The sequence below is a fragment of the Lipotes vexillifer genome, unplaced genomic scaffold, assembly GCF_000442215.2.
Source record: "Lipotes vexillifer unplaced genomic scaffold, Lipotes_vexillifer_v1.1 scaffold168, whole genome shotgun sequence".
NCBI classification, from domain to species: Eukaryota; Metazoa; Chordata; class Mammalia; order Artiodactyla; family Lipotidae; genus Lipotes; species Lipotes vexillifer.
In genome coordinates this window covers 1849495-1863124 of record NW_006773947.1, presented here as the reverse complement: position 1 = coordinate 1863124, position 13630 = coordinate 1849495, and the positions used below count along the sequence as shown (strand labels likewise).

The 13630-nt window shown below is 48.0% G+C and overlaps 1 protein-coding gene across 1 annotated transcript in view; it reads left to right on the top strand.

The window, feature by feature from the left end:
• The window catches only part of LAMA3 (laminin subunit alpha 3), a 246918-nt gene that overhangs the window by 86536 nt on the left and 146752 nt on the right, over positions 1–13630 (top strand). Inside the window, exons 12-13 of the mRNA XM_007448619.1 lie at positions 3719–3861; positions 12719–12848. Coding sequence (XP_007448681.1) covers positions 3719–3861; positions 12719–12848 — 273 coding nt within the window. The remainder of the gene's footprint in view (positions 1–3718; positions 3862–12718; positions 12849–13630) is intronic.

Here is a 13630-nt window from a genome sequence, read left to right as displayed (position 1 = left end):
TAAGTGCCTCCTCTATACTAGGCATGGCCAAGGCAGCTGCCTCTCACGGTCCCTGCTCCCTGGAAGCCCCCAGGCCTGTGGGAGACACAGAGACAAGCAGTTAGAACAGCAGGAGTTGATGCTATGACAGGGCAAGAACATGGAGCCATGGGAGCAAACACAAGGGGCATTCTTTACAGCTCCTTACAGAAGGGAGGGAGGGAAGGCAGGTGGGAAGGAGAGAAGGAGGGATGGAAGGAACAGTGGAAGGAGGAGGGAAGGAAAGGAGGAAGGGAAAAGGCAGAGGTTCTAGAAGGGCTTCCTGGGACCAGGAGGAGGGGGCATTGAGGATGTGGCAGACCTGTATATATATGGTGACGATTTTACAGCAAGTGACAGCAAAGCGTCTCGAGGAGGAGACACCTTATCTAGTTTGCATAGAGGTGCCGCATGGGCTCTGGCAGCCTGAAGATTTTGAAGGGTCTGCTGTGTCACACGTGTCGAGGACTTTGGATTGTGTACTGAAGGCACTGGGTCACCGTTGAGGGGTTAATCTGGAAATTGATGTGCAAAGGTTGGCGTTCTAGAAAGATCACTCCTGACACCAGTGTGGAGAGTGGGTTGGAAGAAGACAGGAGGCAGACAACCTTGTCAGGAGGCTCTTGAAATAATCCAGGCAAACGAGGATGAGGTCCTGGAGGAAGGCTCTGGAAGTCTGGAAGGAGAGGAGGATTGCGGGCGCTTTCCTGAGATACAAGCGCTACGGCCTGGTGAGGAGGTGCGGGAGGTGAGGGTGGGGGAGAAGTGAGGGACCTCAGAGGTTTCTGGCTCCTGCACCGTGTGGGAGTATTTGCCAGATAAGTCAAGTGTCAGGTGAACGTGGTAACCACTACACTATGGAAACCATGCCTAAGTTAAAAAGTGAATTTCAGAAACAGAAATTTAGAAATGCATAGGCACTAGATGCTTCCTTCCTGTTTACAAGTGGTTGTAAACCGGGATTCCTTGGACTTCAATGCCATTGTAAAGTTCAAGTTTCTTACTGAATTCCAATGCCTGGTCTAATGCCAAGACTGTAATTGACAGTAAACCTTTGCATTTCCCTGTGGTGTTCTCAGCCTGTGGGGCCCTGGCATTGGGGCCTTGTATGGCAGCTGTGATGGACAGCTGCTGTGATGGACAGTCAGGGCGGTGCTCGTGGCAGCCTGGGTTCCAAGGCTTCTCTTGTGATGAATATGCCCTTGGACACGTCCGGTGCCCTTCTTGTCAAGTTAGGTGACTGTTGAAGCATAAACAAGTTAGAGATTATCCAAAGACTGTAAAGTTGCTCTGATATACCCTGATCTTCTTTTTCTTAATTATTGCAAAAAAATAATTCCACAACTTTGTTACTAACCTTTTACCTGAAAAAGGGCAAAGGGAAGGAGTGGGACTTAGCTAACTTTGCAGATTATCTGTTGTTCTAACCCTTGTAGAAAACCTTTCTGAAATGCATGAGACTTCCCTTCCTTGAGAAGTAGGGGGAACCCAGTCACATCTTTGAGTCTTTCAGGATCTTCCTCAAGGGACCATGTTGCAGGTTTACATGCAAGGGTTCTTGGTTTTTTTTAATCTTTATTAAGTATAATTGCTTTACAATGTTGTGTTAGTTTCTGCTGTACAGGAAAGTGAGTCCGCTATACGTATACATATATCCCCATATCCCATCCTTCTTGAGTCTCCCTCCCACCCTCCGTATCCCTTCTAGGTGGTCACAAAGCACCGAGCTGATCTCCCTGTGCTACGCAGCTGCTTCCCACTGATGCTAGTGTTCTTGATAGAAATGTAGATGTTTAAAATATGAGAATGGTTTGAATACATACACTAATCTGGAACATACCTTGAACACAGCTTTTAAAATCAGTTATCAGCTTGTATTCTTGGCATCATAGAAAGGGCATGGGCTTTAGAATCAGACAGACCTGGGTTCAAAGCCCTACTTAGCTCCTCTGGCTGTGTGACCTTGGGCAACTTAATTAACCTTTCTAGCAACCTAAATGTCCATCGACACATGAATGGAGAAAGAAGATGTGGCACATATACACAATGGAATATTACTCAGCCATAAAAAGAAACGAAATTGAGTTATTTGTAGTGAGGTGGATGGACCTAGAGTCTGTCATACAGAGTGAAGTAAGTCAGAAAGAGAAAAACCAATTCCGTATGCTAACACACATATATGGAATCTAAAAAAAAAAAAATGGTACTGATGAACCTAGTGGCAGGGCAGGAATAAAGACGTAGCCATAGAGAATGGACTTGAGGGCACAGAATGGGGAGAGGGGGAAGCTGGGGCGAAGTGAGAGTAGCATAGACATATATACACTACCAAATGTAAAATAGCTAGTAGGAAGCAGCTGCATAGCACAGGGAGATCATCTTGGTGCTTTGCCACGACCTAGAGGGGTGGGATAGGGAGGGTGGGAGGGAGGCTCATGAGGGAGGGGATATGGGGACATGTGTATGCATGTGGCTGATTCACTTTGTTGTACAACAGAAACTAACACAGTATTGTGAAGCAATTATACTCCAATAAAGATCTATTAAAAAAAGACCTTTCTGAGCATCTTTTTCCTCAACTATAAAATGCTTACCTATCTTGCAGGGCTTTTGCTTGACTACATTATTTAATCCATCCATAATAAAGTCAAGCAAGAGCCCTGTCTTCTTGGGAGATATTTATTGATTGAGACATACTGTACATGGCAGTGGGAGTCCTGAGGTGAGCTCTCCCTAAGTTTTTAGATTGATAGGTGTTTCCTTCTTCTATTGCTATGTAATAAATCACCCCAAAATTTAGTGGCTTAAAACAATAAGGGTTATTTCTCACAATCCTGTGGCTTGGCTGGACAGTCTTTCTGCCGGACTTGCTGGAGGGTCTGCTGGGGCTCGGTGTCTCTCTCCATGTGGCCTTTTATCCTCGATGAGGTTAGACAGGGTACCTCCCTGGTGGTCTCAGGGTTCCCAGAGGGTGAGAATGGAAACCACAAAGCCTGTTGTGACCTGGGCTCTGAAATCCCACAACAGCACTTTCCTCTCATTCCACTGGTCAAAGTCAGTCATGAGGCCAATAAGTGATTTCAATAATTAAAGTGTGAAAGACAAACACAGCTAAATAGAGAGTGGGAGAGGGAAGGGGGAGCTGCTGGTACAGACTGGGTGGGCAAGGCCTTCCTGACCGAGACCTGAAGGTTGAGAGGGAACCAGGGGAGGGGTGTTACCTGCCGGCCAGAGCAGAGGTGCTGAGGTAGGACTGGAAGCAGCCTGCCTGCTGGGAAGGGCTCATGCCTGGAGGATTGAGACAAGCCGAGTGAGGTCCCCCAAAGCCACATCTGGCACTTATTAGGGCTAAATGTATGTTCATCTCTCTTCTTCTGAAAAATGGAGGTAGGAATATGTTTAATTCAAGATTGTCATTCGATGGGAATCTATGAAGTTGAAGTTTTACTAAACAAGGCTCAGTTTGGGGGAAAAAAAATTGTTCCCACGGGGGTAGATGCTAGAAGATTGTAGGTACTTTGCAAACCAGTGCCTGCCCTGGATGTTTCTGAATGGTATCTCTGATCTTTCCAGGAGAGATGTTTTACTCCCCTGAAGATGCAGTCTTCTGGGTTAGGAATGTATGTAAACCATTACTCAGAATCTGTGGGTGAAGGGATGGAGGATGGAGACCCCTCTGAACATCTCTTCCCCTTCGCAGGCTGTGACTGTAACCTGGCAGGGGTTCTCCCCGAAATATGTGATGCCCACGGGCGGTGTCTGTGCCGCCCCGGGGTGGGGGGCCCTCGGTGCGATGCCTGCCGCTGGGGCTTCTACTCCTTCCCTATTTGCCAAGATAAGTGGGCCACACGTACGTAGTGATCATCAGTCCCCCGAGGTAAGTTTCCCCCTGAGGAAATGCAGAGGCTCCTCTTGGCAGAGCTGTGTGGCCTATTGTTTAATAAATGAGCCCCTGGTCTATATATGTATGTTACATGTGACTGTCCTCAGGACCAGGCCATGTCACCTCCCCTCCTTTGTCTTTTCAGCCTTCCTCTTCCTCCTCCCAGGTGGTCGAGCCCATGGGCTCTGGAGTCAGCACCTGGGTACAAATCCAGGCTCTGGGCAGGAAGTGGTACCTGGATAGTGTTGAGGAAACCGCCAAGGAGACAAGGGCAGGGAGCAGGGTGTTCCGGGCGAGGGAACGGCACACACAGAGCCACAGACTTGGTTTGCCTCTTGGTCCCCCGTCCTAGTAAGAGTCACTGAAGGCGCCGGAGGGGAAGGGGAGGAGTCTGGCCCAGTCCCTAGAGCATGATGGGTGTGCGGTAAATGTTGGGTGACCAGCAAATGAATGAATGAATTTGCCGCCGTTCCCCTCTGCCTCCTTCCCATTGCCTGCCACTGTTCTCCTCGGTGGCTAAGGTCATAGGGAAAACGAGGGGAGAGAAGAAAGGAAGGTGATCAGTCAGGGCTCAGGGCCGGAACTAAACCCAGCAGGGACTTGCTGTGGGTTATTAGGTGCTGACCGACTCAGTTAGGCTCCAGGCTGGGCTTCCAAGGAGGCTCCTGGTGTCAAGCCCAGACTCCTGCCATGCAGCTCAGGGACAGGGGGACTGCGGTCCTTCTGCCTCCATGGCCATCCAAGGCCCCCCGGAAGCCAGCCAGGGCACAGCAGCAGAAATGCTCAGCCTTTCTAATCTTATTCAAGTAGTTATTTGCAAAACCCGATTGGCATCCAGAGCCCAGCTCCAGGAGAATCTGGGAGCTTCCAGCCTCTGAGCACAGGAGGAGGGTAGCATCGGTGCGGAGGCACGTCACTCATGAGGGCGGCCACGCTAAGGAGCTGGGAGAGTGGGGCAGGAGCGGGAAGGTCCCTCCACGAAGCAGGAGACAAAGCGGTGAAGAACCAGGCTCGCACTAGCTATCACCTTGGGCGAGTTCTTACCCCCTCTGTTCCTCAGTTTCCTGGCAATAGTGCCCGCCCTGCGACATGTTGTGTGGGTTACGTGTGTACTGATGTGTAAAATTCTCAGTCACCTGTACGGTAGCTGCTATTCCTTTAACCCTCCTTTCTCTGCCTCATACTTCCCTCTACATCATTTTAAGAGCCTGGAGCCTCAATCCTGGTTGATCTCCCTGTCTGCATAGATGCCTGTGTGCCATATCCCAAGCCCTTCTTTTTCCTCCTCATCCCCTGACATGTCCTGGACCTCTATCCTCTGCCCCACTTCTCAGCCTTTGCCTCTCGGGCCACAGAAGCTCTCGGTACTCCCTGCCCAGAGATTTAGGTCACCTGGCAGGTGGAAGGGTAAGGAAAGGAAGGGGCATCCTTTGTTTCCCTGCCTTGAGTTCAACCAGAGAAGTTCTGTATTAGAATTTGGAATGCCCAGCGCATTTCCTGTGGAAACCTCAGTGCAGGTAATGCTTATGTTGGAGTTGTATGAATCTTACTAGAGGCACATTCAGTGCGGAGCTGGTGCTATGGTCTGGTGTGGTCACCTTGTCCTTGTACATATATTGTTTCTGTTGAAAGATGTCCCAAATAATGAAGTTTTGGAGCACGAGTTGGGGGTGCTTACATTTCTGTTTTAAGTTGGAGGCACTGAATCTCTCATTGACCAAATGAAGGAGAACTCGCAGGAGGGAGACGGGATGGAGGCCTTCCACCTCAGGGTCCACTAGGGGCCAAGTCTAGAGGGACTTATGTGGGGAGCAGGCAAGGTTAAGAGTAGTGGAAACGAGGTCTGTTGGACAAAAGCAGGAGAAGGTTCAGGAGCAGCCTCATTCCTGGTGGGGTGGAGAGGTGTGCCCTAAAGTTTGTTCTTCCAGATTTGAACCATTAGGCTCTGGAAGCGTTTGGGATGCTCCTACATTCTGTCAGCGATGGTCTCCCTTCTCTAGTGCTTGCTTTTTCTAACAGCTTTTGTGATCTTTTAAAGTTTTTCTTCCGGGGCAGCGTTGAAGCCAGTGGCTGAAGCCCAGACGTGCTGAAATCTGAATCTGGTCTAGCATCAAGGTCTGACCCAGTATTTTGTGATCTTTCTTAGATGAAGTTGATTGCTTGGCCCATGGAATTTTAGAATCAAACCAGTGTGGCCCCAGATGCTACATCAGATGGTCTGGTATATTCTAGCCAAAAAATGTTTGTGTGGCTTTGTTCTATATTGCTTTAAAAAGTCTTCTCGAAAAGAAGTCTAAAACCCTTCTCAATTGCGCTTGCCAACTGCAGTCCAGCGTTTATGTTTTGCATTAACTTAATTTACTCCAGACTTTAAGCTTTAAGCACAAGGCCATCTCCTTCTCAGTTTTTTTTTTTTTTTTTGTGGTACGCGGGCCTCTCACTGTTGTGGCCTCTCCCGCTGCGGAGCACAGGCTCCGGACGCGCAGGCTCAGCGGCCATGGCTCACGGGCCCAGCCGCTCCGCGGCATGTGGGATCCTCCCGGACCGGGGCACGAACCCGTGTCCCCTGCATCGGCAGGCGGACTGTCAACCACTGCGCCACCAGGGAAGCCCTCAGTTTATTGTTGACTCACTCCAGTGCCCTGCAGTTTTCTTTCTTGTAGCTGAAAGTCAAATCATAGATGTGAGGCCACATAGAGAATTGTCTCTGTGTATTTCAGTTTTACGTTTGTGTTGACGTCTGACTCAGCTCAAAACACACCGCGACTCTCTGGGAACTTGGTCCTTTGGGGCTTTACTGTTCCCGTTCCCTCCTCTCCGTCCTGTCCGTCGTCATCTTTCTCTTCCTCTTCTTTCCTTCCTCCTCCCCGCTTTTGTTTCTGGTGCAGTTTGCTATGTCGCAACTAGTCAGCACTTAGAACAGAGGCCAGGAGGGTGGGAGGGTGGAGACGGCGGCCCTCCCATGACTTGGCACTGAAGGCACTCAAAGTGCAGCTGCCCCCAAACCGCAGTGGCCCAGGGCCCGAGCTGTCCCCACTGGAGTTTTTGCTCTAGTCTTTGGGTTGCAGTTGCAGACTTTTCCTTAGAAAAGTCCTGGCAGCATACGTTGCCAGTGCAACATTAACGTCCTTCTGCGTGTCAGCATATTCTCACGCATCCGACAAACTGGCCCGGGGAAGAAGCCACATGCACCGGCACATGGCAGAAGGCACAGCAGGGGAAAGCTTCTGACCTGGGATGCTCCCGGGAGAGCCCTCCCGGCCTTTCCAAGGGGGAAAACAAAACCCACAGGGCTGGGCGAAGTTCTGTGCGATTTTGCTTTGAACTGGCCCTTTGCTCTGAATTCAGCGTGTGTCTAGGAGAGCATTGAGGTGATTGGAAGAAGCCTTGGGATTTTCTGTAGATCTGATCTGCTCTCAGCCCAGTTAGCCAGAGAAGTGGAGGGTGCTACGTATTGTGCAACTGAAATGTTGGCTTTGCGGCTCTGAGTGAAGAGCGCCAAAGAAGGCGCCAGCCTGCTTTTCCAACAGAAGGAAAAGCTCTAAAATCACGCGCGACGAGAACACCCCTGAAACAATAAGGAGCTCTGTTTCCCTTGCAGTTTCTGTGTTGTCTAGTACTGTCGCCTCACTCTGTGAGCTTATCCACTGCAGGGGAAGGAGATGGCATCCCTCAGAGCAATACCTCTCACAGCAGCGCTGCAAGGGTCAAGGAGAGAATGCACATCAGTAGAACTACAGGGCTGGACCCGGAAGAGCATTTCAGTAGCTCTTATCCCTTCATTTAAACATCTGTTTGGCATGTACTAGGGACCAGGACTGTGCTTGATGCTGGAAGATTTGCGGGGAGCACAGCAGACAAGCTCCCTGATTCCCTGGACCTTTATTATCTTTTTTTTTTTTTTTTTAAATACTCTTTGGGAATAAAAGTGTCTTAGAGCAAAAGCACAGTGAGGAGCAGACGAGGAGAAAATACTCCAGAAACTCCAAAGAACCTGGCTCGAAACAAAGAGCAGAATTAAAATATTCACAAAGGCTTTTAGTATTTCCAAGAGTGAGAAAAGGCTGCCAATGCTGGGGTTCGGGTTTGGCACCTGGCAACTCTCACTGATAGTTGGATTGAAATGCGAAGTGTGATGCCGGATTGAGGAATTCAGGATTTAAAATAATGTACCTGCGTTTAAGGCTGCATCTTTGTTTTCACTTCTGAAGTGGAACTGCGTCTCCTGAGGCTCCCTGGACAAACCCCTTTGGCCCTGGGAGTCAGGGTCGGTGTCACCCACGTGATGCTGGCTGGAGCTGCCGCCTCTGTGCTCCAGGCCCCTGCTGCGGCTACCCCGACTGCCTGCAGGAGCGTCTTCTCTCTGCCTTCACTTTCCTTAAAGGAAGAATAGCAGAAAGAACCTGTGTTAGGGTTCTCCAGAGGAACAGAACCCACAGGATATGTGTCTGTATATATAGATAGATGTGGGTATATATAGACTTATTTTAAGGACTCGGCTCCCGGATTGCGGGGGCTGACAAGGCTAAAGTCTGCAGGGCAGCAGGCTGGAGACTAGGAAGGAGCTGATGCCGCAGCTGGAGCCCACAGGCCTTCTGGAGGCGCAATTTCTTCTTCCTCTGGGACCTCCCGCTTTTCTCGTTAAGGTCTGCAACTGATGGGATGAGGCCCACCCACTTCGTGGAGAGTAACCTGCTTTACTCAAGGTCAGCTGATTTAAATGTTTGTCACGTCTAACAAAACGCCTTTACAGCAGCATCTAGACTGGTGTTGTGCAAACATCTGAGCCCTATAGCCTAGCTGACATGAAAACATTAACCATCACAAATCCCAAGAACGTTTCCTCAGTAATCTGACCCTGGGGAGGGACTTGATCTCTGCAGACAGGCCTGCAGGGAACATGGGGCCATGAAGGAATGCTGACCTAGACGGCAGAAGAGCTGAGTCCTTGTCCTGCTGTCTGCCAAGAGCTGGTTGAGTGGCACTCGGCCCGTTTCTCCCTCTGTCTTATGTCTGGTTTCTCGGCACCATGTCAGTAATGCTCTAGCCCCTCTCCTGGAGTTCTAGCTCGATGTGGTCAGGGAATGTGTGTTTCTCATGTTTGCCTCCACCCTGACACCTGGTCACGGGGCCGTAGAACACAATAGGGCTTCAATCAAGGTCTGCTGGATGGATGCATGTAACATAGAAGGGTGGAAGGATGGTAAATTCTCCTAGGCCTGCCACTTCCTAACTGGGCCTCTCAGAACAAGTCGCATAGCCCGTTGAAGTCCCAGGTAACTTGTAAATGAGAAAACGAGCCACACTCCCTTCCAGCAGTGAGTTTATTTTGTGATTCTAGTGACAACTTGGGTAAACGCTACCACTGTTATTATCACAGAAAAGCACTATCAGAGTAACTCACCGCTTACGGGCCTGGGCCGAGCGCTGTCAAAGAGAACGAAAATGGCATGGTCTTGTCCCTGTGGGAGCTCTGTGCCCCAATTAACGGTGTGGGCCTTTACAGATCCTAAGGATGCCTGCAAAGAAATCACTGGAATTAACACTTTATCTCATCTTTTCTTTCCCAAGGCCTCAACAAGCGTGGAAATTTTGAAACCTTGCAAACAAGGTCGTGTGTGTGTGTGTGTGTGTGTGTGTCTGTGTGTGTGTGTGTGTGTGTGTGTGTGTGTGTGTGTGTGTGTGTATAGTTAAGTGTTTGTTTTTTTTTAAACTGCATACACCGAATATAAATTTGGAAGTCAGGAATACTAATCCACTGATTCCCATTAATGCAGCATGGGGTGGTGTACAGAGCACATCCCAAGCACTGGGGGACTCGGATGATCACGACAGTAATGTTAGCAAGAGCGAATGCTCCCTGAGCAAGCACTGCGCACACCGCCCTGCTTGTCTGTGGCTGCTGACTCTCTAGTGATCTCATGGGGTGGGTACTGTCATCAGCTCGTTTCTAGAAGAGGAAACTGAGGCTTGGAGAGGCTAAGCAACGTGCCCGTGATCACACAGCTATTAAGTGGCAGAGCTGTTACTTGAATCTGGATGTGTCTGCCCTGGAGACTGAAGCCCTTTTCTACAGGCTAATTTGGTGACCTTGCACAGACATGTCACTTAACTTTTTTTTTTTTATGTCTACAATACATATAATTTTTTTTTTACATCTTTATTGGAGTATAATTGCTTTACAATGGTGTGTTAGTTTCTGCTTTATAACAAAGTGAATCAGTTATACATATACATATGTTCCCATATCTCTTCCCTCTTGCGTCTCCCTCCCTCCCACCCTTCCTATCCCACCCCTCCAGGCGGTCACAAAGCACCGAGTTGATCTCCCTGTGCTATGTGCTTCCCACTGGCTATCTACCTTACGTTTGTTAGTATATATATGTCCATGTCTCTCTCTCGCCCTAACACACCTCACCCTTCCCCCTCCCCATATCCTCAAGTCTGTTCTCCAGTAGGTCTCTGTCTTTATTCCTGTTTTACCCCTAGGTTCTTCATAACATTTTTTTTTTCTTAAATTCCATATATATGTGTTAGCATACGGTATTTGTCCTTCTCTTTCTGACTTACTTCACTCTGTATGACAGACTCTAGGTCTATCCACCTCATTACAAATAGCTCAATTACGTTTCTTTTTATGGCTGGGTAATTTTCCTTTTTATATATGTGCCACATCTTCTTTATCCATTCATCCGATGATGGACACTTAGGTTGTTTCCATCTCTGGCTATTGTAAATAGAGCTGCAATGAACATTTTGGTCACATGACTCTTTCTGAATTCTGGTTTCCTCAGGGTATATACCTAGTAGTGGGATTGCTGGGTCATATGGTAGTTCTATTTGTAGTTTTTTAAGGAACCTCCATACTGTTCTCCATAGTGGCTGAACCAATTCACATTCCCACCAGCAGTGCAAGAGTGTTCCCTTTTCTCCACACCCTCTCCAGCATTTATTGTTTCTAGATTTTTTGATGATGGCCATTCTGACTGGTGTGAGATGATATCTCATTGTAGTTTTGATTTGCATTTCTCTAATGATTAATGATGTTGAGCATTCTTTCATGTGTTTGTTGGCAGTCTGTATATCTTCTTTGGAGAAATGTCTATTTAGGTCTTCTGCCCATTTTTGGATTGGGTTGTTTATTTTTTTGTTATTGAGCTGCATGAGCTGCCTGTAAATTTTAGAGATTAATCCTTTGTCAGTTGATTCATTTGCAAATATTTTCTCCCATTCTGAGGGCTGTCTTTTGGTCTTGTTTATGGTTTCCTTTGCTGTGCAAAAGCTTTGAAGTTTCATTAGGTCCCATTTGTTTATTTTTGTTTTTATCTCCATTACTCTAGGAGATGGGTCAAGAAGGATCTTGCTGTGATTTATGTCATAGAGTGTTCTGCCTATGTTTTCCTCTAAGAGTTTGATAGTTTCTGGCCTTACATTTAGGTCTTTAATCCATTTTGAGCTTATTTTTGTGTATGGTGTTAGGGAGTGATCTAATCTCATACTTTTACATGTACCTGTCCAGTTTTCCCAGCACCACTTATTGAAGAGGCTGTCCTTTCTCCACTGTACATTCCTGCCTCCTTTATCAAAGATAAGGTGACCATATGTGCGTGGGTTTATCTCTGGGCTTTCTATCCTGTTCCATTGATCTATCTTTCTGTTTTTGTGCCAGTACCATACTGTCTTGATTACTGTAGCTTTGTAGTATAGTCTGAAGTCAGGGAGCCTGATTCCTCCAGCTCCGTTTTTCGTTCTCAAGATTGCTTTGGCTATTCGGGGTCTTTTGTGTTTCCATACAAATTGTGAAATTTTTTGTTCTAGTTCTGTGAAAAATGCCAGTGGTAGTTTGATAGGGATTGCATTGAATCTGTAGATTGCTTTGGGTAGTAGAGTCATTTTCACTTAACTTCTGAACTTCACTATGTAACCCTGGAATTCAGCGAGATAATCTCTCCAGTCCCTTCCAGTTCTTAAGGTGTGAAACCCTCCAGCTCAGGAAATAGTGGGTCATTTCCACCGCTCTCCTCTCCCCAGAAGCAGGTCCTCGCAGAGTGAGTGCTGAGTGAGGCTGAGTAACTGCCACCTTGTGGGAGGTTAGCTGCAGGGACCGGTAGGAACCTGACCCAGTAGGAAGGAGTAGAGAGGGGAATGTCCAGAATCTCTTCTCTCCATCCATACATGTTTAGTCACCTGCTTGAGGGGGATGAAAGGAACCTGGGATGTTTTTCCTGTCTATTCCCAACCCTGCCTGCATCACTTTTTTCATGATTATTCAGTTACACCTCACCTTGAGAAACTAAGTATGAGGAGAGGGAATCACTGTAGGCCAATCTGGACTGGAATGGTTTGCATTTGATCCCCAGTGGGATGTAGAATTAATGTGGCCTCTCCATTGACTCACATCCCCAATCAGCTGTTCCCTGCATCTTCCTCTGATTAGCACCATTACTGAAAGCAAGAAGCATCACCCAAATCCTCATCCACAACCAGCCAATCTTGGTCAGTAGGAAATTAACAGAAAAAACCCAACATTTATTGATTGCTCAGTATGAGACAGGCGTTGGACCCAGCTCTTTCAAGTATTATCTTTATCTAATCCTGGCAACAATCTTATCAAGTAGATGCTAATATTATTCCCATTTAAGAAAGGGGAAACTGAGGCTTAGAGCAATCGAGCGACTTGTTTCAAGTTCCATGTCCGATAAGAGGTGGAGCTGGAACTTGCATTTGGGTCTTTCTGGCCCCACCTCCATACTCTTATCCGGGTCCTGTGCTCCCCTGCCCTGGGTCTTACTGAGGTATTTTCATCCAGCCTGCCAGTGTTCAGCCCTTGGCTCCTACCAGACGCTGTGCAGCCCAGTGACTGGACAGTGCGAGTGTCAGCCGGGGATCACAGGACAATGGTGTGACAGGTGTCTCTCAAACGCCTCTGATTTCCCCCACTGCCAAGGTAGGGAAGACATCAAAATGCCCGGAGGGTGGGTTCCTCTCTGAAGTATGTGCGGGCAGCATCCCAAAGAAGCCTTCAGACCCCTGCAGACCCACCACTGGTCACTGCTACACTTTTGACCCTAATCTGCCTGGTTCCTCCCCAGTTTGAGTCCATTGAAAACGGGTATACCAGTTATACATCTTAAAAGAAATCTAAAAATGACTTATTCCTAAAATTTTAAAAATTATTTCATGTGCTATAAATTTGTGTTTCTTCTTTTTCTTTTTTTAAAAATATTTATTTGGTTGCACTGGGTCTTAGTTGTGGCTCGCGGGCTCCTTAGTTGTGGCATACGAACTCTTAGTTGTGGCATGCATGTGGGATCTAGTTCCCTGACCAGAGATCTAACCTGGGCCCCCTGCACTGGGAGCGTGGAGGCTTAACCACTGCGCCACCAGGGAAGTCCCCATAAATTTGTGTTTCTTGATTTGCATGTAAATTCTCTGTGTAGTGGTGTGGCAGAGGTGACCCCTTTTAGCTAAGCTGAGCATTCTTGTCCCCCTTCCCAAGGCAAAGTGGCTTCTCTCTGGTCCTGGGTGGCGGCACCAATGTGTCTGCTCCATAATGTCCTGCAGGTGTTCTAACAGGTCCCCCTGCAGGCAGGCAGAGCAGGGCTTTGCTGGGGTTCTGCTCCCCTCTCTTGCCTGCCACTGGCCTCCTGGGGGATGGTGTCATCCCATATCAGCTCAGTTGTGAGGGGCCGGGGAGTGGGGTGGACCAGAGTCTACTCAGTTTGGAAA